General features: G+C 41.1%; 1 protein-coding gene across 4 annotated transcripts in view; it reads left to right on the top strand.

Annotated features, from left to right (window-relative positions):
• sdk2b (sidekick cell adhesion molecule 2b) overlaps positions 1–25746 on the top strand; it is a 264898-nt gene that overhangs the window by 218530 nt on the left and 20622 nt on the right. For 2 of the 4 annotated variants that reach the window (XM_080049326.1, XM_080049324.1), the window contains exons 22-43: positions 549–670; positions 1215–1324; positions 2504–2654; positions 3095–3332; positions 4555–4670; positions 4853–5042; positions 5477–5575; positions 6115–6309; positions 8241–8442; positions 9532–9635; positions 11259–11329; positions 12733–12865; positions 13532–13588; positions 14281–14382; positions 14689–14804; positions 15240–15426; positions 17719–17856; positions 18257–18466; positions 19107–19232; positions 20213–20377; positions 20533–20673; positions 23367–23505. In XM_080049326.1, coding sequence (XP_079905452.1) covers positions 549–670; positions 1215–1324; positions 2504–2654; positions 3095–3332; positions 4555–4670; positions 4853–5042; positions 5477–5575; positions 6115–6309; positions 8241–8442; positions 9532–9635; positions 11259–11329; positions 12733–12865; positions 13532–13588; positions 14281–14382; positions 14689–14804; positions 15240–15426; positions 17719–17856; positions 18257–18466; positions 19107–19232; positions 20213–20377; positions 20533–20673; positions 23367–23505 — 3112 coding nt within the window. Of the gene's footprint in view, positions 1–548; positions 671–1214; positions 1325–2503; positions 2655–3094; positions 3333–4554; positions 4671–4852; positions 5043–5476; positions 5576–6114; positions 6310–8240; positions 8443–9531; positions 9636–11258; positions 11330–12732; positions 12866–13531; positions 13589–14280; positions 14383–14688; positions 14805–15239; positions 15427–17718; positions 17857–18256; positions 18467–19106; positions 19233–20212; positions 20378–20532; positions 20674–23345; positions 23506–25746 lie in introns of all 4 variants that reach the window. The other 2 variants (XM_080049325.1, XM_080049323.1) reach the window with 1 other exon arrangement.

Here is a 25746-nt window from a genome sequence, read left to right as displayed (position 1 = left end):
TGTATACCTGCCTTAGATGCACAGAAAAAAAAATAATAATATCCCTAAACAAGCATATTCATAAACATGAAAAAAAATGCCCCCCGGTGCTCTTTGAAAATCCACCATTTTCCAGCTTTCCCAGGCAATAATCAATGTTTGTGTTGTTTACCTCGGCTTAAGTGTAAACAGTGGGATATCAGATTGAATCGTATCTCCAGGTAACTGCGCTGTAATTGACATTCATGGCGTTGTCTCTCTCCCTCCGCCTGTGTGTGCTGCGTGTAAGCATCTTTTCCTTAAACTAATCTGCTTTCGCCGTTTGAGCTGAAGTTGGGGGCACAGAGGGGCAGAGGAAAAAAAATAAGTGAGATTGCTGGGAAAGTCATTTAGGTGCAGTATCTGTACGGCCAGAAGAGGGAGCTGTTGTAGATAGTTTTTACAAGCAACCCTGGGTGAGAGGCAGCCAGGTAAAACACATATGCAGTAGTGTAAGATATGCTTCGCTCTGCCATTTTGTATTGTAGCCTTGTCTGTATCCAGCGTTGTCCCTTTCTGCTACTCCATAGAACTTCCCGGCCCTCCAACCAACGTGGCGATATCCAACATCGGCCCGCGCTCTGTCACCCTGCAGTTCAAACCGGGCTACGATGGCAAAACATCCATCTCCCGCTGGCAAATGGAGGCCCAGGTGAGCCAGATTTAACACACAGATACTTTCCTTATTACAGGTGCATCTCAACAAATTTGAATATCATGGAAAAGTTCATTCCAAAAAGTGAAAACTTACATATATTCGAGTTTGATTACACATAACGTGAAGTATTTCAAGCCTTTTATATATATATATGTACAGTATTGATGATTACGTCTTACAGCTCTCAAGATTTCAAAAGTCAAGTGTACATATTAGAATATTACATAAGGCCAACCAAAAAAATCGATGTATAATGCAGGAACGTCAACCCTCTATATGCAACAAATCTACAATATATGATAGTTTAACTTTGAAGCAAATTACAGTGGAAAAATTACTTTTCCTTGAATTTTTTTTTTTTTTTGTAATTGTCTATATATTGCATCTTCCTTCTTTTGAATTGTCTCAAGACATTAACACGGATATTATTGCAAAATTGAATACAAATCTCATTGTCGTCTCCAGTTAAAGAGGTCTGCAGTTGCTTAGACTGTGGCTCATCCAATGTATTTGTCATTCTCTGTTGTCTTGTGTCCAGGTTGGTGTGGTGGGAGAAAATGAGGACTGGGTGTTAGTCCACCAAGTGTCCAATGAACCAGAGGCTCGCTCCTTAGAGGTGCCAGGTCTCAACCCATACACCCTCTACAGGTAAAGCCTATTGCACTCTGTATCTACTTAACCATGTCTGCCTCCATTTATCTGTAATGGGCATCCAATTGTAACCACTTTTTTCTAATCCAAACTGGCAACCCTACATGATGAAATACATTACTTGTTGTTACAAAGTTAAAAAAGGACAACGGGCACCGAACACAAAACAAGTACACATAGTAGTTCAGTGCACGTATCTCAAAAGACATTCAATTTTCTCATGCTATCACTGTACTGTTTACCTTGGTACACGGCACATGCATTATACAGCGGTGTTATAGTGATACAATGGTGTAGATAGAAGATTTTCTCCTTTTTAATAGAATGCCAGATAAACATGAAAAGTAAAGCGTGTGCAGATTGTGGCAAACAACAGATAAGGTGTATGTGTGTGCTGCCGTATCTCTGCTTATATCAGCATATCCCGGGAACCGTATCTCTTCTCTATATTCCTTTGATTCAGATACAAGCTTGTTATGAATAGTGTGTGTTTTTTAAAATTGTTATTGTGAACAGCCCATGATATTTATCTTGGTGCTTCCTCCCCCCCCGCCTGATCACATTCAAAGCAACTAATCAACATTACCTGAGCCAATCCCCGAAGAGCTGCAACAGAGATAGTTCTCACCGTTGAGAAATCAGCACAGCCACTTTACATTTCAGTACAGTTAGAGCTCACGGAGGATCAAAATTGTTCGTTTTTTATATTAAGCTGTTGTTGAAGAGATAAGCCCCTTACAAAACGTGTTCATTTTATTTTCATATACAGTGATTTGATCTCAGTTCATATGCAATAAGGCAAGGCAAAGCACGTTTATTCATACAGCACAATTCAGACACAAGGCCATTCAAAGGGCTTTACGGGGCATAAAATACATCAAGATTAGACATTAGAAATTGAATTTAAGAAATGGGAAAAACTAAAAACAAAGAAAATGCATCAAGATTAGCTTACATTAGACACAATGTTGGCTGATCACATCCCTTTCTGTTCGGACTGAAGTCTGATAGTCGCACATGATACGCCTCATGTAAGAGGACGCATGCTGTAAATGAATACAATAACCCAGAAAGTTAATTTTGAGTTGCCATATTCTGAGCTGTTTTCAGTTCAAATGACAACATCCTTTTGCAGAAGTTGCATTAATTATACTGTTTGCCTCCCAAATCCACCAGGTTCCGTATGCGTCAGGTGAACATAGTGGGCGTCAGTCTTCCCAGCCAGCCCTCCAGGAAGATCCAGACCCTGCCTGCTCCTCCAGACATGGCCCCCGCTAACGTCACCTTACGCACAGCCAGCGAGACCAGCCTCTGGCTACGATGGATGGTGAGTAGGGATATGCCTCCTGTGTGCATAAAGTCACTGAAATATCCAATGCCATTTCTTAAAGGTGGAGTCAGTGAAGTCTTTTGGTTGAAATCAATGAATATCTCCTCACAATCCACTACCTATATACCTACTGTATGTGCGCTGAAAAAAGAAAATCCAGTGTAAATACACAGCCTAGGCTCTGTGAACTGGTAAATAAACAACATGCCCGTTTACAGAGCCTAGGCTTTGTATTACCATTGAATTTAGTTTGAGCGCACACAGCATGGGTCATGAGGAGATATTCACTGATTTCGACAAAAAGCGATTTTTATAACAAGCATATTCCAAAATCTCTTGACTGAACCTTTAATCGTGATGTTACAAAATAAGAAAAATATCTCCCAGAAATCCCATTGAGCCTGGCTTATGTTGACCCACTTTTTCTCTCCTTCCAGCCCTTGCCTGAATGGGAATACAACGGTAACGCGGAGCAGTTGGGCTACAGGGTGCAGTACTCCCGTGCGGGCTCCCAGGGCCGGGCTCTGACCCAGGTGATCACAGACCGTCAGGAGAGAGAGTTCACCATAGAGGACCTGGAGGAGTGGACTGAGTACGAGGTCAGGGTGCAGGCTGTCAACGGCATCGGCATGGGGCCCTGGAGCAAGCCAGTCAGAGGCAGGACCAGGGAGTCTGGTGAGTAAGCATTACATGTGTCAGGCTATAAGGGAAAATACACTATAAGATGATCAATGATCCAAGAGTAAAAGCAAACTGCAAGGCATTATGGGGGTTTAAAAAATCCATTGCCTGCTCGTTTAATTACTCAAAAGCAAATTTTTTCATCAAGCATTTGGTGTCAAACAAGCAAATAAACGAATAACAAGTCGGGACTAACTTTAAATATTTTGAATTCTTAGTAGTGATATTACATATGAATGATAAGTTATCTCAACAAAAGATGATAAGTCGGCTCAAAAGTAACACATTTCCCTTAACACTTAATAGTTTAAGTTGGCCTCAAAAATCTAGTGCAGAAAGTTGCCTTGATTTTTTTTTGTAACATCTGTGTGGAATATCACCGCTATTAGTTACTATATTACTAAAAAGAACAGTGACTTCCAGTTTACCCTGTGCCACATGTTAAATTTATTGAGTCTTTTTTTTCTAGACAAAGACACTCATTTTCCCCTCCTCACATCTGCTTTCACATTGCTCACCAGACGTTAGGTGGTAAAGAATGGCAGGAGCGCAAGGAAAAGAGACTGAGGAAATTGAGAACACATGGACTCCAATGTGGAATTCCTGTGCTCTTTCTTTTCCACTCACTCTAGCAGATTTTTGAGAATCAGCGCATTATGTCCAGGGAGGAGAGCCAAGCAGGATAGAAAGGCCTATTCTAGAGTATTTTTCTTATTTTTCAGCCGGTCTGGAGGGCATACCAGGATATCAGAGGCTCAGTTCGGAAAAAAAAAACATGATATGTCCGTAGCAAAAATTAATCTCATGTCGAATACCTACTACGCCCACACAGTACATACAAATAGACGCGGGGAGCATGCCAGATTAAAGGTGGAGTCAGCAATTTTGGAGAACGCTTGTTGTCAAAATCACTTTTATGTCCGAATTTGTTAATATCTCCTCACGATCCGCTACCTGTGTGTACTGTGTGCGTGCTAAAAAAAATGTACTGTATGTACGATACATACAGTACAAGGCATAGGCCCTTTTTTAAATGCACACTGACAGGTTCCGTATCGGAGGACATATTCACAAGATTTTGACAAAAAGTAATTTTGTCAACAAGCATTCTCCAGAATCACTGACTTCACCTTTAAACTATTCAGAATCAACGGTAAACATTGGACTATTCAGGCATTAGGTGTTCAACTCTTTTTTTCTCTCTTTTCTTTCTCAGTCCCCTCCTGTGGACCCACTAACGTGTCAGCGTTTGCCACCACCTCTAGCAGCATCCTGGTGCGCTGGTTTGAAGTTCCAGAGCCCGACAGAAACGGCCTCATTCTGGGCTACAAGGTCTGTTTGTGCCTTTTTATGTCTTAACTAGTGATTCACCGAGCAAGTCAAAGACATCTCATTAGCTCTTGGAAAAATGTCAGCTATTTTTGAAGCGGTGTACATAGCAGCGGGGTGACAGTTCTTCAAAAGGCTAACTATCTCCCTACAAAGTCACTTTTTCCTCTTACATCTTGGTACAGGTGGTGTACAAAGAGAAGGACTCCGACAGCGCGGGACATTTCTGGACAGTGGAAGGGAACGCCACCCACAGTGTCCAGCTGACTGGACTGTGGAAGTTTGTGCTCTATGAGATCCAGGTTCTGGCTTTCACACGCATCGGAGACGGAAGGCCCAGCTCTCCACCCATCCTGGAGAGGACTTTAGATGACGGTAACTTGATTTATTTATTAATGTAGTGATTAATCTATTTTATTTACATGTCACGCAACTAGATGGCGCATCCCATACATATTATATGACATCAATACGGAAGACATTTTATCTATAGCCGCTTCCAGTTCAGTATCCATAAACAACATTTTCTATTGGGCAAAAGGAAAATAAAGAGAACATATTGCAGCAGTTACAATGTAATTGTACATCTTATAAATTGTCTAACAACCAGAACTAATATAACATCTCATACATAAAATAATTTTTGTTGCCTGAAACACACACGGAAATAAAAACTTTTAAATGGCAACTAGGAATTACATCTTCCGTTTGATATGATTTCTTTGGTCACCAATTCGGTAGTGTGAAATCTTGACTAACCTATGAGTTGTTAAAGTATCATATGTGTCATGTCTGTTGCTTCCCTGCAGTGCCCGGACCTCCTGTGGGAATCCTGTTCCCTGAAGTGCGCACCACCTCCGTCCGGCTTATTTGGCAGTCGCCCTCGCAGCCCAATGGCATTATACTGGGTTAGTAACACACAAGATCCATTTCTCTTTGTTGAAATTATACCTTTGATTGTAGAGTCTAGACTAAGAATGTCTATATCTTTTGCAGTAGTGGTAGTCAATGACCTGGAAACTAAAATGAGATTCAATGTAGCAGGCGGCAGGCGTAGTACCGTTTGATGGTTTCAAGTTGACAAACTAGACAATATAAAATCTTATCGTTTTACAGCATTGCTGTAAAGGGAGTTGGAATCTCATGCAAGATAATTGGGCTTTTCCTTGTGAGCCCGATTCAAAATACATCTGCCAGATAAATCATTTTTTAACTGTGCCATAAGAGCGACTGTTGCATTCAGGCGCAGATGTCAATGGAGTCATTTTCAAGAAAGACAAAGCTGCCTTATTTAGCTGCCACAGTTTGCTTTCCCCCCTTATTGTTGTGAAAAAACAACACAAACGAAATATGCTTCTTCACATACTGAAAAAAACATTTGTCAGCCTAGCTTTAATTGTCAATGCAGCTCCTCATGACACTTTCAATGACATCATCTTCTCTCCAGCCTATCAGATCACGTACCACCTCAACTCCACCAATAGCAACACAGCCACGGTGGACGTGTTGAACCCGAGCGCTCGTCAGTACACAGTGACCAACCTGAAGCAGGAGTCTGTCTACGTGTTCCGTCTCACGGCTCAGACCAGGAAGGGCTGGGGAGAGGCCGCAGAGGCTCTGGTGGTCACCACAGAGAAAAGAGGTAAACATGCAATGAATATGGTGTGTATTTTAAAGGGGTAGTTCGGAGTTTTGGAACATAGGACTTCATTTCCAAGTTAGCCTGTGTGTTATTTATCATTGGAGACAGTTTTCAACACATCTCATTCAGTCCTTCTAGTTGCAGAGGTCGCTGGTGCTAGGCTAGCGCAAGTCAATGGTTGTTCATGCTAATAAAACAGTCTTACCCACACCACAATACACCCGAGGCATATCAATTACAACGCCAGACTATCGATGTAATTGTATGTGTTCATAGAATAATGTTAGAAATAAAACCGACCTTGCATCACATGAATCATCACATTTTGAGGGACTCATTTCTCAGCAGCAGCGGAATTCTACTTTGCTCTGGTTAGTTGTGTAGTCACCAAATCACTCCCTGCAGCATTTGTCCTTTGTCGGCATTTGTATAAATTCCGAACTACCCCTTTAAGGTGAAATACTTGAGGTCTATAGGGCACAATATTTAACTTGAATATGTCATGATGAAACATGGCCAGTTGATTACTCACATTAAAAGTAGTATAATATGTTTCAGAAATGTTTGATTAAATATGCAAATTTGGTTATATCTAAGTAATTATGCATAGAGTATGTGCACCTCTTTTGAATACCAAAAATATAGATATTGTATAAAGCCAGAGTTTAAAATCTTTATCTCATTTTGACTACATATTAAAGTCCAAAGGTTTTTCCTCATTCTATAAATCAAAAAATAATATATACAGGTTTTAAAAATGCATTTCCTGCATGTTTTTTAAGAGCAAAAGTTATCATAAATCACACAATTAACAACAAATGGACAAGTCCTACTGTAATAACCTTCGGAATAGTGCTTGGAATGACTATGGGAAGGGTAGTTGCTGTGGGTGCTCTAGAAGTTGAGATTTTTCGATTTAGAGTTGTGTCTCGCCGTAATCCTAACATTTCTAGAGTGGCCGGATGGAAACAAGTGGCGGATAAATATATACAACCATAATTTCACTGAGCACACTTGAAGAAAGAGGATTTCCACTGGCGTTTTGTGTAGTGGCTTTTTTGAAGTGTTATAGTCTCCATAGGGTTTGTAGCTCTCGAGCAAAACAGGAAACAGCTGTGCATGATTACAAGAGCAGACGCAGGTGTGTGATCTTAGCGATGACACAACTTGAAGAGAGCCCGAGACTCCTTTTGCACTGGAAGTTCCTTTGGCACTCAGTTAACAGTCCAGTTAGCAGATGTCTTTTTTTTTTTTTTTTTTTTTTTTTCAAAAGGAGTGTTTGTGCCCCACGGGTGTTTATCAGGAAGTTGCTCTCTGATGCATTTTTTGAGAGAGAGAGAGGGGAACGAATCAGTCCATCTGCCTCCCTGAAGGGAAGGCACCACGTCGCTGTGGGGATTGTTTACTCGGCAACTTTTCATTTCTCGGCGGCTTTTCATTCATCAGGGTCACACTTTAATTTTTTTGTTCCACTTGTCTGAGCAGAATGAAAAAAAAAACTTTTCTAAAAAAAAATTCTCATTTTCCCCGACCTCCATCCTTGTATTCCTCCTTCCAAAACCCCCATGTTCCGTTTGTTCCCACAATCCTTTGGTCTTCACGCTCAACTTTGTTTAAAACTGATAGCCAGACTTGTAGTCGATAATATCACTCAGGTGTTTTTTTAATATGTGTGTGCTCATATGTTTTTTTAATGTGTTTATTTTATGATTGTTTAAGAGCCCTTCTGGGGACGTGCATTGGAAATTAGCAGTATAGCTATAAATGCTGTGCTGCTACACTTTGGAAATATGTTGTTCAAGTGTCTATGCGGTAGTATCCGTCCCTATCAAATAAACAAGAAAAAAAGAAATATTCCCCTCTTATATATGACCCATTATTACACAATGTCCCTTCTCACTAATTAACATGTGTCTGTCTTCTTTCTCCAGCTCATCCCCAGCCCACCAGCCGTCCCATGGTCCCTCAGAAAGACGTCCAGGCCCGACAGGTCCTGTTGTCATGGGAGCCGGGCAGCGACGGCCTGTCCCCTGTGCGTTACTACACGGTGCAGCTAAGAGAACTGCCTGAAAACAACTGGACTGTCCACTCTGCCTCTGTCAACCACGAGGCCTCCTCCTACATAGTATCCAGGTAAGAGTGGGCTTTGTGTATCTTTAATATAGTGCGTAACTTTTGTTGCCCCCCCCCCCCCAGGAGGAATTCTGAGGAATTACAACAACACTATAGATGTAAGCCTTTGGTGATCGCACATGGTTTTTTTTTTATACCTTTTCTGTACATCCAGCTTTTTAGCAGTAGAATCAATACCTGAAACATTTCTAAGGCGCTTCTTCGGATTTTTCTGAGCTCCTGTGCCAGTGTCAAGGGGGGAGGGGGGACACCAGTTTGTAAACACTGCCATACTGAGAAATACAGAGAGTGTTTTGTCAAGCTGATAGGTGAATGGCTTGAATTGGAACAGACATTGTTTTATATGAAAAAGTTCTGCACCATAGCTTTGAGATGTGTAGGGTAATACTAAATAAATGAAAGAAGAAGTTATATCCTCACAGTCCACACTGCAACGTTCACTTAAATATTCCCTGTGCAGTTGTTAAATCAACAATATATATATGCTGAATCATTTTCCCCGGGTATTAGAGTGTGGATTAGATTAGAGTATAAACAATGGTAGGAACTAGTCAAATACATTTAGGGTATTAGGAAAAGGAAATTCAGCAAAGGCAGCCGTCAGTATTGAAGTTTCCGAGTTGGTTTGAAATGTGTGCTTAGTAGTTTTGGCTTTTGGGAGAATTCGTAGCTCCCGCAGAGAGACTTTTCAGTTCTCTTTTGATGTCTGTGGCTTTAAAAGGTTTCGAAAAAAAATCTCCGGTTGCCGTATAGTTTATCATGGAAATTGATCTGCTCCCCTGTGTTATACTTATAACGCCTCTGATGTCCATATTTGAACAGATTACATATCTCTATATATTATCTTGTTATGTCCAGTACTTACATTGTGTACATATTGTAATAATAATAATGTTCACACTCATTTACTTCTTACGCTTGTATTAAATTGTTAGATTTTTATTGCTAGGTTATACCTTTGTGGCATTAAGCACACATTATGTCCACTTTTTTCTTATCTACAAGTGTTTCTATTATAAATTGAAGCAACTTTAATTGGTTGAATTACCCCTCATTAATGTATTTCTGATTTTCCTATTTCCCCTAAAGGCTGAAGCCCTTCACATCCTACCAGTTCAGAGTCAAAGCCACCAATGACATCGGGGACAGCGAGTACAGCGAGGAGAGCGAGGCCATCACTACACTGCAGGATGGTAAGAGCGTCTTAGTTTAATTTTTATTTTATTATATATTTATTTTTTGTGCAAGATAAACAAGATTAAAATAGCAAAAAAGATGCACATAGGCATACATAAATGCACGGGTGGGACAAAAGAAAGGCCAGAGTGCTTATAAAGGATGCCCACCTAACAATAAAACACAATAAGGTAAGGTAAAGAAATAAAGTGAAGGATAGAGAAAAAGACAAAAAAATTACTTATTAAATTAATAAAAGAAAAAGACAACTACAAAATCATGTTACAAATGCAAAATACAAGCGCATTCAGGTTCATAAGGTCAAAAAGCAAAATAAAGAAATAACTGACCAGCAAAAAGACAATATAACATACTGTCAATATGTTGAGTGACATCATAATATTTGATGAGTAAAGTAAAGTATGAAGTCAGAGGAAAATGTCAACGTTTAGGGAGATACGCTTGTTGGAACAGCTGACGTACATGTCCTAATTCAGTCTGTCAAACTGACATGTTGTGGTTATGTGGGGAGTTGTGAGGTGTGCCTATTAGTTGCCCGGCAACAACAGCGTCTGCAAGACTCAAGAAAGTGACTGCGCCTAAAAGATTAAACATTATTTATCTAAAAGATTAAAGTGCTTGATGTAACAATCAACAAGCATAAGAGTGACTGTTGTTCATAATTTTAGACTTAGCTAATTTACATAAAAGGAAATGATGCTTAAAATAACACCACGAGGCACTCCAATCACAGACTCGTTTTTGTTTCAACCAATTTAGAACATTTCACATGTAGTTTTATCTCATGGATATGACTTTGCTTTATGCTAGGCCTATATGTGCTGTGTTGTGTTCTGTGTATGCTGGCTGCTGTAGTATCTGAATTTCCCTGCTGGGATGAATAAAGTATATCTTATCTTATCTTATCTTATCTTATCTTATCTTATCTTATCTTATCGTATCTTATCTTATCTTATCTTATCTTATCTTATCTTATCTTATCTTATCTTATCTTATCTTAAAAACATTTTTTTTTTATAAATGGAATGTGTCTATATAGCATTTTGATAAAAACAATTGTGTCACAAAATTTAAATACATTTTTATGTCATCTACTAAATAGACTCTTTTTCACATTTTCAAAATTCAAAACTTGCCTGATCAAATTATAAAGCTGACAATGTAATGCACCGTTCGTTTAACATGGTAACATTTGAAAAACGCTCCATTTACTTTATGTCTGTATTTATAAGTCTGTATAAACACTGCACACCTTTGTATGGCTGTGAAAAGAGTTTAATGTCTTGCATGAATTAGCCTATTGTTTGTGAGGCAGACGCTAGCTGCTGGCAGAGGCACCAGGTGATGTCATGTGTGGCACCATCTGCCCTCACACCATGAGACAAGAGAGAGAGGGGCATCGTTCAAACCTTGGGCCAGGGGTTTTTTCGCCCCGGTGGTGCTTTTAAACAACTAAGGAATGCTATTTTAGTCTCATCTCTCACTGGGGCCTGTCGTCTGTGTGTTTATGTCCCGTGAATGCCACTGCACATGGATGGTCTTTAGCATCTCCAATGGGTGCACATTTTCAGGTCAATTGAGCTCATTCATTCATCTGTCTTTCTCTCTCTTGCCTTCAGCGCCCGACCAAGCGCCCACCATTCTGTCCGTCACTCCGCACACAACCACGTCTGTGCTGATCCGCTGGCAGGTAAGAGGAGACAGGAGAATCTTTTAAAAAATGTTCTTATGTTTTGTTGTTTACGAAATCCATGAAAGTCTGAGAAAGTGGCCTCTAATGAGAGACTGTGATGGTAGACAGTGTAGTAGGCCTATACTTTCAAATTGGATGCTACACACATACATCCCTCACTCTGTGTGTGTGTGTGTGTGTGTGTGTGTGTGTGTGTGTGTGTGTGTGTGTGTGTGTGTGTGTGTGTGTGTGTGTGTGTGTGTGTGTGTGTGCGTGTGTGTGTGTGTGCGTGTGCGTGTGCCTGTACAACTATTTTTGTGAGGACCGATTTGAATATTAGATGTTAAGAGTGAGGACATTTTGGTTGGTTCTCACTTTGGCACAGGCCTTTAAAGGGCTGTTTGAGGGTTAAGACTAGGTTTGACAGTTCAGGTATGTATAAGGTTTGGAGTTAGGCATGTTGTTTGATGGTTAGGGTAAGGGGCTAGGGAATGCAGTATGTCAATGAATGTCCTCACAAGTATAGCTGTACAAACGTGTGTGTGTGTGCGTGTGTCGAAACACAAATACCACCTCTCTCCCACAGTCACACCTGAATTAACAGGTCATAAAGAGGAGAAAACAGGAGGCTCCAAGCCGCAATTTGACTTTTATGGAGAACCCTTGTAGAGTTTATAAGGATAGAGAGAGAGAGAGAGAGAGAGAGAGAGAGAGAGAGAGAGAGGTACTTGTTTTCCTCTCAGCTGGCTCTCCCCTGCGGCCCTTTGCTCTCTCATGTTCAACCATAAGGGGATTTCTACATCTGACTCACCTGTGGATGTGCACAGTATTTATTTTTCTACTTTTCAACTACTGTACTGTACTGTACTACTTATACTGATTGTAAGTAAGAAACACAACACAGGGTGATGAAGTAGAATTTTACAGTTGGAGTGAAAGACCTATTAAGGTGAAATTAGCCATTTACATGAGCTCATTAAAGGTGGAGTGTTTCCTGTTAAAAAAAATCCGATTTTAATACACTGCCTAGGGCCTAGGCTGTGTTTTAACACAGAGTTTACAGAGCCTAGGCCCCAAGGTATGTTGGTAGCTGCAGTCGGTCGGTCCGAGTCCTTTGGTTTACATACCCTTTGTGTACTAAAGGTTTACAGAGCCTAGGCTGTGTATTAACACCAGCTTGTTTGTATCAGTGCACACACTGTACGGACAGGTAAACGGATCGTGAGGTGATCTTCAATGATTTTGACAAAAAGTGATGTTGACAACAAGGGTCGCCAGAATCACTGACTCAACCTTTAAGGCTTGAGAAACTAGGTCACAATGTACAATATGCCAAACTCTTCCAAGGCCCTCAGTTCTGCAGAGATCAGCTACATTAGAACCTGAACTGAAGCCATGTTTTCTTTGTATCTCCCTCATAGCCCCCCTCTGAGGAGAAGATCAATGGAATCTTATTGGGCTTTCGCATTCGATATCGCGAGCTGCTGTACGACCGCCTCCGCAGCTACTCCGCTCACACCATCAGCAGTGCCTCGGCTTGGGCAGAGCTCACTGGTAAGTTACCTACACTTTCGCTCACTCACACGAATAGACTTTTCTCCCCATCACAATGCATGCAGAAATGGTATACAAAGAGGTCCGTTTTCTTCACTGGCTTTACTTCACTTGTATCATTTTCACGCAATTATAAGAGTCCGTCACGGTTGATTATTCCATTCACAGTCTTTATATGTGTCAGTAGCAAAGTTATTACCATCAGAAGAAAAAAAAACTTTCACACACAGGCCTATATTGAGTTCCCGCCGACATCTCCCTGCCTGGTCTCGACACTTCACAGCCAAAACATTTCATCTGGGGGATTGGTATAGCCATCAGCTGCAAGGCTATTATTAGGCTTTACTCTGTTTGCACTGCTCTGACTAACACTTAGCCTGTCATTTTGCTCTCGTTCTCGTACGTTTTCCGGGACTCACTCACTCACTCCAACAATCACTGTGATTATGTGGGTTTTTATAGCAATTGTGGCATACACTTCTCGACAATGAAAATATTACACTTTTGGACACTGATGCTATTGTCTCTCTCCGCTCTCTCTCTCTCTCTCTCTCTCTCTCTCTCTCTCTCTCTCTCTCTCTCTCTCTCTCTCTGTCTTTCTTTCTTTCTTTCTCTCCATCCTTTTTTTAAATATTTGTTTCTTTCCACCTCTCTCTCCCTCCGCAGCCCCCTACAGCATCCGGAATCTGAGCGATTCATCTCTGGCCCAGTATGAGTTGGACAGTGAGTTTTGTTATGTCTCCGTTTCACAGACACACACACACACACAAATATGCGCCTGTCTGCTCAATGATTCAATCCCCCAAAACTAATAAGGCTTTTTTTTTTTTTTTTTGCAAGAGAAGATATCTTTCTCTTGGATCTCACCATATGTCTGATGTTCCCTGCTGTCTTGAATAGCGTGCAAATGAATGCCAAACTCAGCCACTTGTATTCGGTTTTTAAATTCTACCGAGGCCATTGGAAAACACTCTGTCTACAGAAATGATTGGATGCCGAGTACATAAGCTTGCGTAGTCCAACACACTTCTTAGGCTGCACGTGTCAGCTTATTTTGATAAGTGCTACAAAAGCAGATTGCAACATATGTGTCCTGTTATTAATTACAACAGAAAAGCTGTGTTCAATTCCCGGTAGAAATTTATTTTGTGTGGGTGGGACACCAGTTGGGGATCATATCTGTATTATTGCACTACTGAATTGTACTAATTGTCGAAGGCACCTGGAGGCAGATGCAATGATGTTGAATGCGGTAGTGGATCATCTGACCTTAACAGTGGAGCAATGACAACGACCTTTGTGGATTGGAAAATTTAAATTGGATTTCACTTTTTTTTTTAAATACAACTCAAAATTATTTGTTGTTCAATTCAATTGCTAACTCTATGTCCCTGGTTGTTTTGCCCCTGCCGCAGAGCTAAGCAAACACAAGCGCTACGAGATACGCATGAGTGTATACAACGCTGTGGGCGAGGGCCCAGCCAGCACGCCACAGGAGGTGTTTGTGGGAGAAGCAGGTACGCACGCATTGACTTCAATCAACATAATCTCAAATGCAAAGTTATTTGACCAACCTCCATGCAAGTTGATTAGGGAGCCTATCCAAAGAACCTGTGTGTTAGAATATGTCAGGTGTAATGTGGGCTTTTTTCTAAACCCCAGACCTGTTCTGTGTAAGTTGGGGTTTTCTGCTTTAATGCTTCCAATCAACATACTGTGATTATACAGCCGTGGTGCTAGAAGCTTAAACAAAAATTTGCAATGCAGAAAAAAATATAAGTATTTTCTGTTCTGTGGTTAATTTGTGTGATGCCTTTTTACAGTGCCCACAGCCCCACCTCAGAATGTGGGCATCCAGTCTGCAACAGCCACCCAGCTGGATGTGACATGGGAGCCTCCCCCTGTGGACGCACAGAACGGAGACATCCAGGGCTACAAGGTCAGATTCAAACACTTTATCAAGCACTATATTGGGCCCAGGAGCAACAGTTTTTAAGGCCTTACTTCTCTCAATGAGGCCATAACATTGCCTTGTGTTTCCATTGTTACATAAACGTTTAAATACGTCTGTCTTGCTTCACCAGAGACCTCATATATTCCATGTTAATCACCATTAAATGCACATTTTTACACACTTTTTAGCTAACACACTCTTTTTTTTCCCGCCGGGGCTTTCTGTGAAGAATTTAGTCTATTACTTGAGAAAACATTTACTGGGAATACAAAATGAAATTGCTTTCCCTGAAGGGGGATTTTGAAATGGGAACTAGTTTTATTGCAGCAGGAGAAATAAAGCTCTTTTTTCCCCAAACAGTATTTGTAGGCAATAGGCAGCATACATTAATATTTATTTATGCTCCCTTTTTATTCCAAGGTCTACTTTTGGGAGTTCCAGCGTAAGAATGAGACAGAGCGTCTGCGCACTCTGTTTATGCCTGAAGGAGGGGTGAAGCTGAAGAACCTGACGGGCTACACCACCTACATGATCAGCGTGGCCCTCTTCAACGCAGCCGGGGACGGGCCCCGCAGCCCGCCCACCAGGGGCCGCACGCAGCAAGCAGGTAGGGCTTACTCAGCGGTTGCCATGTCTGCTTTTTATAAGTGACTTTGAGCATGTTTCTTTTTGTAAAGTCACTCACAAATATTGGCTGAAGTGGGATGTGGTTATTTGTTTCTAGGGTGTGGTCGCTTATTTGTGCTTGCTGCCCATGAATTAAAAAAAGGCTTTATTTCTTGTCATTTGACTAGGTAAATCTACTTTCAAGTGATAAGAAAAAAAAAATTCTACATTAAATCCAAACAAAGGAGTCTTCGTATGTATCCCTTCATACAATGAATATGATACAGGAGGATAAAGTATTTACATAAAAATAATTATGATTTCTTGATTGAGAATGTGAAGATGATGCAATACAATTCCCTTAATTTCAGTGTAGAAATGGAGATGATGAACTTTACTGTAGGATGTGTAGGGTAACATGGATGTATTGTGTTTAGGCTATTTGCAATTGTCGGAGAAATTTTCTTCTTTTGAAGCTTGTTTCTATAGGCCTGGTTGCTTGTTTCTCTTGCGAGATCTGGCAACCCTGATCTTACTACCAGATATACCAATGAATATGCAAATGTGTCATTCTCCATGAATGAGTGTGCCGCTGTCAGAGCTACTGCTAATCAAGCAATATGGGAAAACAAACATCTCTGTTTGTAAAGAATGACCGCATGATGGAGAGGTAGTGAGAGGAAAGACGACAAGCGGAGGACAAATGAGCTAACGGGGGAAAGACTAAAGCTGAAAATTAGAATATGCACGGCCATGTTTACTCATTTGTCACATTTATGGGCCCCTGGTGTTGCTGATTTTTAGTTTGGAGAAGCCTCAGAGTTTTTTTTCACTGAAAAAGTTAGATAAGTCAACCATGAGGAAAGAATTTGTTGTGAGGGTGATGCTAATGGCTCCTGTCAGCATGCCAAACGATGTTAGCCCAAGCACACACTGAGCATACGTTCCTAATCAGCAAGCCCCACTCCCAACTCATTTGCTGAATCTCCTGTTTTGTCTGAGAGAAGTAGATGGCAAGGAAAAATTCAAAGCAAGCTCTGCTGTCTAGAGGCACGCCATGTCTACACAGCATCCACACCAGTCTGCCAAAATGCCCCACTTTCTTTCCTTATTACTTTCTCTTTCTCTCTCTCCCTATCTATCTATCTATCTATCTATCTATCTATCTATCTATCTATCTATCTATCTATCTATCTATCTATCTATCTATCTATCTATCTATCTATCTATCTATCTATCTATCTATCTATCTATCTATCTATCTATCTATCTATCTATCTATCTATCTTTTAATTTTTTTGTGTCCTTTCACTTTCTTTTAGTTTGTCCATCTTTCTTTTGAACACACATTTGCTACCTTAAAGGTGCAGTCAGAGATTCTGGAGAAAACTTATTGTCAAAATCAGTGAATATCTCCTCACGATTCGCTACCTGTAAATACTGTGTGCTCGCTGGGGGGAATCCAGTGTTACTACACAGCCTAGGCTCTGTAAACTGAAATGTGCCTATACTACGGTGGGCCCCCTTTGTTAACATACCAGTTTACAGAGCCTAGGCTGTGGAGAATGGCTGATTCCACCTTTAAATATTATGATTCAACCCAGTAAGTCAAAGAAGATGTTGGTCTCTCTACTTGATTTCCCTCATGGGTCACTGTGGTGAGACAAGGAAACAGATGACAGGCTGGAAGTGTAAGGAGGAGGGGGGAGATGTGGAGATAGTTATCCCATCTTTACCGGTAGACAAAGGGCCTTTGTCTTTGGCAAGCGTCTCCACTGCTGCTCGACATGTTTTCTAAAGCTGTGGTTCTTGATCTGCAGTTAGAGAAGTTACCGCAGCAGCAGTTTAGACCTGCAGGCGTAGACTTTGCTAAGAGATCCCTTTTTCAAACACTTTTCCAATGTTGAGGAAAAAGCAGAAGAGCAAGAATTAACTGCAACAAAGAAAGTCATAGCCTCTACATGGGGCTGATCATACTGCAGATAGTATGTTGTCTGCGCATATGGGAGGACCTTAAAAAGTGTGCTGTGTTGAAAAAGCCTAAAGCCAGTTCCCTGATGTGTTTCACATCTATTCTTTTGGGCATCGCTAAACTCTTTAATGAGCCTTCCAAGTCACAAACAGACACATTTTAGTTTGTGTCACTGCCCACACGCATATGCACACATTTATACCGCCATATGTCCAAAGATGTGTCACTTGAAAACAAAGTAAAAAGATCTACTTATGCATACTTAGTCATTTGACTATTACCCATGCAACCTTTGACCCTTGACCTGTGTGTATGTTGCAGCTCCCAGTGCTCCCAGCTTCATCCACTTCAGTGAGCTGACCACCACCTCTGTCAATGTGTCCTGGGGCGAGCCAACCTTCCCTAATGGCATCATTGAGGGATTCCGTCTGGTCTATGAACCCTGCACACCGGTAGAAGGTAAGCGCTCATTCTTACTAATTACACACGGCTGCTGGCTTCTATAAAAGCTCTGTGCACACTACAAGATATAATAGTATGAATTAAATTATTTTTTAAGATAAATTTGACCCTAACTGTTCAACATCTTGTGGTGTGCAATTTTCTTGGGCTTTAAGCTAAATCATCACTTCGACCTCAACAGCTTGAATGTTTAACAGCTTGTATATGAAAGCTTATACTGTAAGTCATTGCAACAATTAAAGGTCCCAATGACATACAAGCTGTCCAAAATGCATCAAAAAAATACATATTTGCCACTACTAATTCCATTTTTTTGCATGTGTGTGTCTTGAGTGTGTGCCTCCTCATTGCCTGGCCCCCGTGTCAGACCTGCTCTAAATGTGGTTTGTCTGTCCAGAGTCCTCAGTGGCGTGTGCCGACTGTCTTGACTCCCCCTCCCCCCCAGGCGTCAGTAAGACAGTGACGGTGGACGTGAAGGGGAGCGGGCCTCTCTGGCTCAAACTCAAGGACCTGTCTGAAGGCATCACCTACACCTTCCGCATCCGAGCCAAGACCTTCATCTACGGGCCTGAGATAGAGGCTAACATCACCACCGGACCAGGAGAAGGTAGGGTGTTTTTTGGTTATTTTTGCTATGAGTTCTTTCATATGTTATAAGGAAAAGGCCAACATTGAATATGTTGGTCTTTATTTGACTCTACCTTGTCTGTTTGCTTTAACGGCTGTCATCTCAAAATGTATTTATTTTTTAAACTCTGAAGCAAAAATTGTCATTTCTAAAGCACTTACATCAATTAAACGTTCCATAATCATTTCTAGCACGATTCTCAAGGTTATACAGCAGGATGTGTTCATATGTAGTTAAGTGTCTGATTTATCATGATACATTTAAAAAAATGCAGAAAGTGCACTTTTAAGACGTGTCCACAGTAGTTTTTGATTAATTAAATGATAAAAAAAGGCTGTATCCAAATTCTGTTCTGTAAAAACCGTGGACAGTTATATCTTTGGAAAAATTGAAATAAAGATTTTAGCTCTGGCTCTATCCAACATCTAGATGTTTAGTCTTTGAATGGATTCACATTAGTTAGATATTGGCAAATTTGCAAATTTCTGAAAACATTGTAATATAAAAATACAAAGTTTTTTTTTAATCATCTGACAAAGTTTCATGAAGAAGTTAAAAATGTTACCCTATTCACCAGCAGTGTCTCGCCTTAACACATATTCTTATCATTCTTCCTCAGGAGCACCCGGCCCTCCTGGAGAGCCCTTTATAACCCGCTATGGTTCTGCCCTCACCATCCACTGGACCAGTGGAGACCCTGGACGCGCTCCCATCACACGCTACGTCATCGAGGCCAGGCCTTCAGGTGTGGTGCCTCAGCTTTATATAGACATATCCAAATAATCACCACTTTATTGGTGTATTTTGGAAACCTCGCCTTCTGATTCGCCCAAAATTGATGGTTTGATTAAGGAAAGTGGTCTAAAGTGTCAACATCTGCTAGCCCGGTGTCTGTGTCACTGGTATTTTAATGGGTTATTGATCGTGGGCACTACTGTTGAGACAATTTGTATCCGGTTTCAGACGTGATTGACAGGCCATGTCAGGGCTAAGATGGTGATGGATGGTAGGTATGGGGTGTGTTTCAGCACTTTTGAGTGAATATTGAGGGGCCAGTGCTTAGTGCTAGATTGTTAAGTCGGATAGGGTAACAGCACTGTTGATGATATATAGTGTGGGTTAATGCCTAGGCAGCAATGAAGATGGTCAAACCAGCCCCATCCCCCTCTGTTGCTCTTATCCATATGCCAAGGGGCCATAACTCTCTCTGAAGTGTCATATAACTTGACGACTTGTTTTTGTGTTCAAATCAAATTACATTAGCTCTTCTCTAACTTTTTTTCCCGAAGTTGGGCAACGTGAAAGAAGAACTCTCTGTGCCTGTTTATGTTTGTGTAACCTCCATTAAAAGAGTCAAACTTAACGTTGATGTTTACAGGCAGCAATGTGTGATATATTTGTGTCTGGCAAGATTTTCCAAAAGCAAGCAGCAAGCACGCCCCTCTCACATTGCTTAATATGAAATATGGCCGCCACACTGTTTATGATGCAGATTTGTTTTGCTGTAAAATTAACGGTATAGCAGTGAAATTGATGGATTGTGTAATATTTGTAGGTATTATGAATTACCCCCGGCGAGTTGTCAAGCCAGAACTCTGTGCCGTGTATCAAAACAAAGAAAAACAACCTGTTAACAGAGATTATAGTATTGACATTGATCAAGTGTTTTAGAAGTTTAGTAAGTTTCCGACTCATACTTACACCCACACTTGAACTCCATTGCAGATGAGGGATTGTGGGATATCCTAATCAAGGACATCCCCAAGGAAGTGACATCACACACGTTCAACATGGACATCCTGAAGCAAGGGGTCAGCTACGACTTCAGGGTGATCGGAGTGAACGACTACGGATACGGCTCCCCGAGTCTGCCTTCTCCTTCTATATCCGGTGAGCTTTGAAGAATTTGTCGATAGTTTAAGATGAATAACTATTCATTTTCTAAATCAAATTGAATTCCCTGAGGTTGTTCCGATAACACAGACATATGGCCAGTCGTTTTTAACAACAGTGAATTGCAATTTTCTCTCGTTTTTTTTGTCCAGCCCAAAAAGTGGCGCCTTTCTACGAGGAGTGGTGGTTCCTGGTCGTGGTGGCTTTAGTGGGGCTCATCTTCATCCTGCTGCTTGTTTTCATCCTCATAATCAGAGGACAGAGCAAGAAGTACGCCAAGAAGTCTGAATCAGGTGAGTGCTCATATCAATCATACATACATCCAGTATATACAGAAGAAAAACACATAACATGAATATTAAAGGTGACATATTATGCACATTTTCAGGTTCAACGTTGTTATTTTAGGTTTTTACTAGAAACAGTTCTCATGGTGTGGTGTCCAAAAAAACGTATTTCTCACAGTGTGTTGCTGAATCTCCTCTTCTCATCCTCCGTCTGAAAGGCTCTGTTTTTGATCCCGTCTCTTTAAGCCCCGCCTTCCAAAAAGCCCAATCTGCTCTGATTGGGTATCTGGGGTGTGGCTGTCCCAGGTGGAGGTAGTGCTAAGTTAGGTTGGTGATGGGGGTGCATGGCCTCTCCCCTTATGAGGTCATAAGGCGAAATAAATCTGAATGGGGTTTTTGAACACACGTTTTCAGAAAGGTGGAGAGGAAAAAAGAGGGTTGTTTTTCTCATACTTTGGGAGTCTTTTGTCACACCAGGGACTCGTATTAATGTTGAATAGGCCTAATCATGAAAAAGAGCATTTTGCATAATAGGCGGCTACCTTTAAATGGAGCATTGTGCTATTGTAGAAGCCTCGTACCTCGCTTCTAACACAGTGGAGTGGAGAGCCTAATGACTTCACTCTTTTGTTATAAAAGAATAACACTTTTCATAAAGGAATTCAAGGTGTTTCGATTTTTCAAATACTAAGCGGTGAAAAAGAGATCACATTGTTTTGGAGAACTGTTATTCTTATTTTTGAATGAATCACGTAATTGACTGTGTGAGTGGCATGGAGAACAAAACCGACACAGAAGGGAAATAATCATAGGCCAATCCGGAGCGGGGTTGGGGTGGCGGGGGGGGCCTACTTGTCCATTCAGTGTAGCTCGGACATCAGCGGGTATTTCCCTCCGCTCAGCACTTCTTGCCATGGCTGTTTAGCTGCCAGGCACGGGAGGGAGTGGGGGGGTCCCTGTGGGTCACTGCCCATCTTTCTGACTGACAGAGAGAAAACAAGAGGTTCCTTCTCACTATCCACACAAAGACACTCTCTCAAAAGCTTTCATATTCTCCCCTCTAGGAATCTGGCCCAAGCTACTGGTGTCCAAAGCCGTGTGTGTGTTTCTTTTTTCTGCGTGTGTGTGTGTTTGCGTAACCAGCAATTGACCTCAAGTAGCCTCGGGTGCAACCACGGAGGTCCTGTCTTGCTGTGTTCTACCGTTAGTATAAGGATGACTTCAAGGTTTTTTTAAAAACCTGTAACATGTCAAGTAGCAGCCCCCCCATCCAAACATTATTCTACTGTAGGGCAGCGTGGCAAATCTGTCACTCTCTGTTTACATTCTAGGCTGTTGTTATTGGACATGAGGGACATTTAGAGGCGAAGCGAAATATTGTTATTGCCCCCATGTAGCCACAGACTGTGTTAACACAGAGGCACACTCATTTATCATGTTCTGGAGTATGTTGTAGATGGGATCCTATGAATTTTAATATACATTTTTCATTCTGTCCCCATGAATCTCTTTTGTTACATTCGAAAGGAAGTTTCTTCACATGACATTTCTCCATTTTGTGTTTAATATTCTGTATTAGCTGTAAATTATGGTATGCAAAGACTAGATTGTTGTCAGCATATAATGATATATCGGTCAATCTTAAGTTCTAAATGTACCATGAACCATGTGGTATCTGTCCCATCTAGTTTTCCATTACGGTCCATTTCTGTGGTTTATTTGAAATCTTCAAATTCATAAAATATGTTATAATTCCGTCCGATATTGATCATTATGTGAATGTGCCCTTCTTTATCAGTGTATTCTTGTTTTTATAAAGGCATGCAGTATTGGAAACAAAGCTGTAGACATAAGACTAGAGCCTTGGAGAGTTGGAGTTGAGTCAAACCTTACAGTATAGTCCAATGTCTTGGGAAATAGATTGATTTCCTTGTCTTGCTAAGATAAAGATAAGGACGTCAGCAGCTGGCCTCGTTCAGTCCGAAAGGCAACACAAATCCAAGAATACCACCATCTCTAAAAACCTCCCTAATTCACACACAAAGTCTAGTTCTGTCTTCTGTTTCTATGTCATTATGATAAGCTGTTGGCTCCATGGAGCTACATATTTAAGGGTTTTATCTTTTCTTCTAAGAAAGAAAAACAAATAAACATTTCCTAGAATGATTAACCAATACTTTAAGCCACTAAAATGACTGCCTAAGGCTTTATTTTGACTTAATAACTGTAAAGTTGGGGAAAAAAACAGTTGAGTCTCAAGGTATATCTAATTATAATATAAAAAATATTAAAAAACAGCACCTGCCTGCTCACAAATATATTTTACCCTGTGTTTTTAGAGCTATGCTATTAACACTAGCCACAGATTTTAAGGGACAATGACCAAACGCTATCTTATTTTAATGGTCAGCATTATACACCTTCAATCACTTGAAATAGAATCACCTTATCAAGACTTGGGACTTGAGCACATGCACCAAAAGACATAGGAACATCTCTACAACTGACTCGTTCATTATTTTTATCCATCCATCCATGTTCAAATTTACCAGTTGTCTCTGAATTGCTACTTCTGCCATCCACCCACTCACTCACTCACTTAATCAAAGTCATTGCTCATTCACTTCCTCCCACGCAGACACTAACAATGGCTGTCTGTCTTGCCTGTGGTGACACAGTGTCTCTGTACGTGTGTCCAGGTAACAACTCCAACTGCAACGCTCTCACCCACGGAGACATGGTGAGCCTGGACGAGGGACGCTTCCCCGCACTGGAGCTCAACAACCGCCGGCTGTCTGTGAAAAACTCCTTCTGTCGCAAGAATGGCGTCTACACCAGGTCGGTCATCCAGACACACACACACACACACATATCCACACACACACACACACACACACACACATCCACACACACACACACACACACACACACACACACACACACATATCCACACACAAAGCACACAACAGCTTTTTTTACACTTGAATAAATTCGTAATTGCAGATGATATTTAAACTAGAAGCGTAATTAAAAAAGGGAAGATTAAATACCCATATGGTGAAATAATTGGGTTATCTGATGAAACTTAGCCTCACGCCTGACAATGTTTACAACAATCTCTGTGAATTTTTTTTTTCCATTCTGACATCTTGGATTTGAAGAACATTTCACCATCCAAGCAGCAGCATATCAACTGACTTAGTGCGAATTCACTTTTAATGAGCTTCTGTATTTCACGTGTAGCATGCTGAACATCTTGATAGTGTTACTTTAAAGCCAATCACTCTGACTAACACCTGTGCTAAGAACACTTAAGCGACCAAGGTTATGAGTACAATGTTTGGTCCAACTTTACTTTGAAATAGCTGCAGACAGGTTGTTGAAAAGTTTGAGTCAGTGGATAAAGGATACTGTGGTGTTACCGACCGAGTGGTGGAATTTGGATGACACAGGTGCACTCTGATGTTTTTGCCCGAAATGGAATTAGCCCTGGCTCTACGTGTGTATTAGTCTTCGTGTCCACATTTTGAAAAGTACATTGTTTTATGTATGAGAGTGTGTGTGTGTGTGTGTGTGTGTGTGTGTGTGTGTGTGTGTGTGTGTGTGTGTGTGTGTGTGTGTGTGCACATTGCATTTGTATGTGTGCCTGCGAGCGTGGCCTTGAGGACAGATCAAAGCTGAGTTGCAGGTCTTTGAGGAGCTTCCAGGCGGCTTCCTATTATTTCTCGGGGCTGTGTGTATGTTTGTGTGTGCGCGCGTCTGTGTGTACGTGCTTGTGTGTGTGTGTGCGTGTGTGTGTGAGAGAGAGAGCGAGTCCGGGAGAGTGAAAGAATGCACAGATGTACTTTCAGAATCAGCAGTCTTTTGAACTCCCCTCAGCCCCATAGCAGTGCAACCCAAATCCCAACACCTGAGCCTTTCCCGATTATAGATGAATGCCACGTCTTGATCTCGGGGCCTTAGGAATACCAACGACGGGATGAATGTCCGCCTTCTGATACCAGGGATCACAAAATCAAACGCCTACTCAATCCCTACACCTCATTCATCCTGATGCTTAGGCCTGTGCCGCGCTAGTAAATGCCAATTACGTATTTGATTTAGCATGGAGAGAGATTTTCTCTGCGCGGAGATCATTTGTCCAGACTTTTTAACACAAAGGCCAATATGCATGACACTTAATCCAATCACAATTACAGGGAAGTCAATGCACGCCGCTCCCTTTGGGGTGGCTGACAACCTAATCTGTCTCTACTTAAACTACCTCGATGTGCCTGTTTATCAGATGCAAGGATGTTAAAAGCCTCTGGAAACCTGGTCTAAAATTTGTATAAAAAAAAAATCTATATTTGATTAAAGTTGGGCGTCTCAATAAACTTGCACAAGTCTGATTAAAAGTAAATGTTCATAAATATTATGAAACGTAGTTTTATTAAAACTTTTTTACCGTCTAGAGACTGATAGGACTGTGTGGGCGTGACCATGGAGATCTCCGGGCAGAGAACTGCCGTGATTGGTTAAAAATTGTTATTACGTAAAAAGAACCAAAGCATAGCCCGCTTCATCTAAACCAAATTCCTGTAACGTTTATCAAACTGAAATGAATTTGAATCGACAAATATGCCTAAATATTTTTGGTCGCTTACTATCATGCAACTGACTCCCCCAAATAACATCGAAGGATTTTGTGGCTTTGGGTTTACAGGGACTTTAAAATTAATGTTAGAACATAACACTTGCACATTGCTTATTCTGCTCAGAAATAAGATATCAGATGTACCTATAAGATGGGCCTAAGGTGTCTGCTCGACATTAGCAATCCAAATCCATTCTGACGGCATAAACACTCCCAGCTGCACACAGGAGTCCAAAATGGTATTTTCTGTTGAGCTTCAGCATTCATAAAGTCCATGTTTTACTGATGTTATGGTGATAAAGGGGGGAAAGGATATACAGCATCCATTCCTCTGTGTATCCTTTCGTATATAGTTTGAATAGCCCACTTCCAACATGCTGGTTTTGGGGAGTTTGGAGGTCTCGGTGAAGTAATTCAGCGTAGATTAAGGGGCACTTTACACG

This window comes from Ammodytes marinus (genome assembly GCF_949987685.1).
Source record: "Ammodytes marinus genome assembly, chromosome: 20".
In the NCBI taxonomy this organism is placed as follows: Eukaryota; Metazoa; Chordata; class Actinopteri; order Uranoscopiformes; family Ammodytidae; genus Ammodytes; species Ammodytes marinus.
The sequence above is the reverse complement of the archived record's forward strand: the minus strand, read 5'-3'. Positions and strand labels throughout refer to the sequence as shown.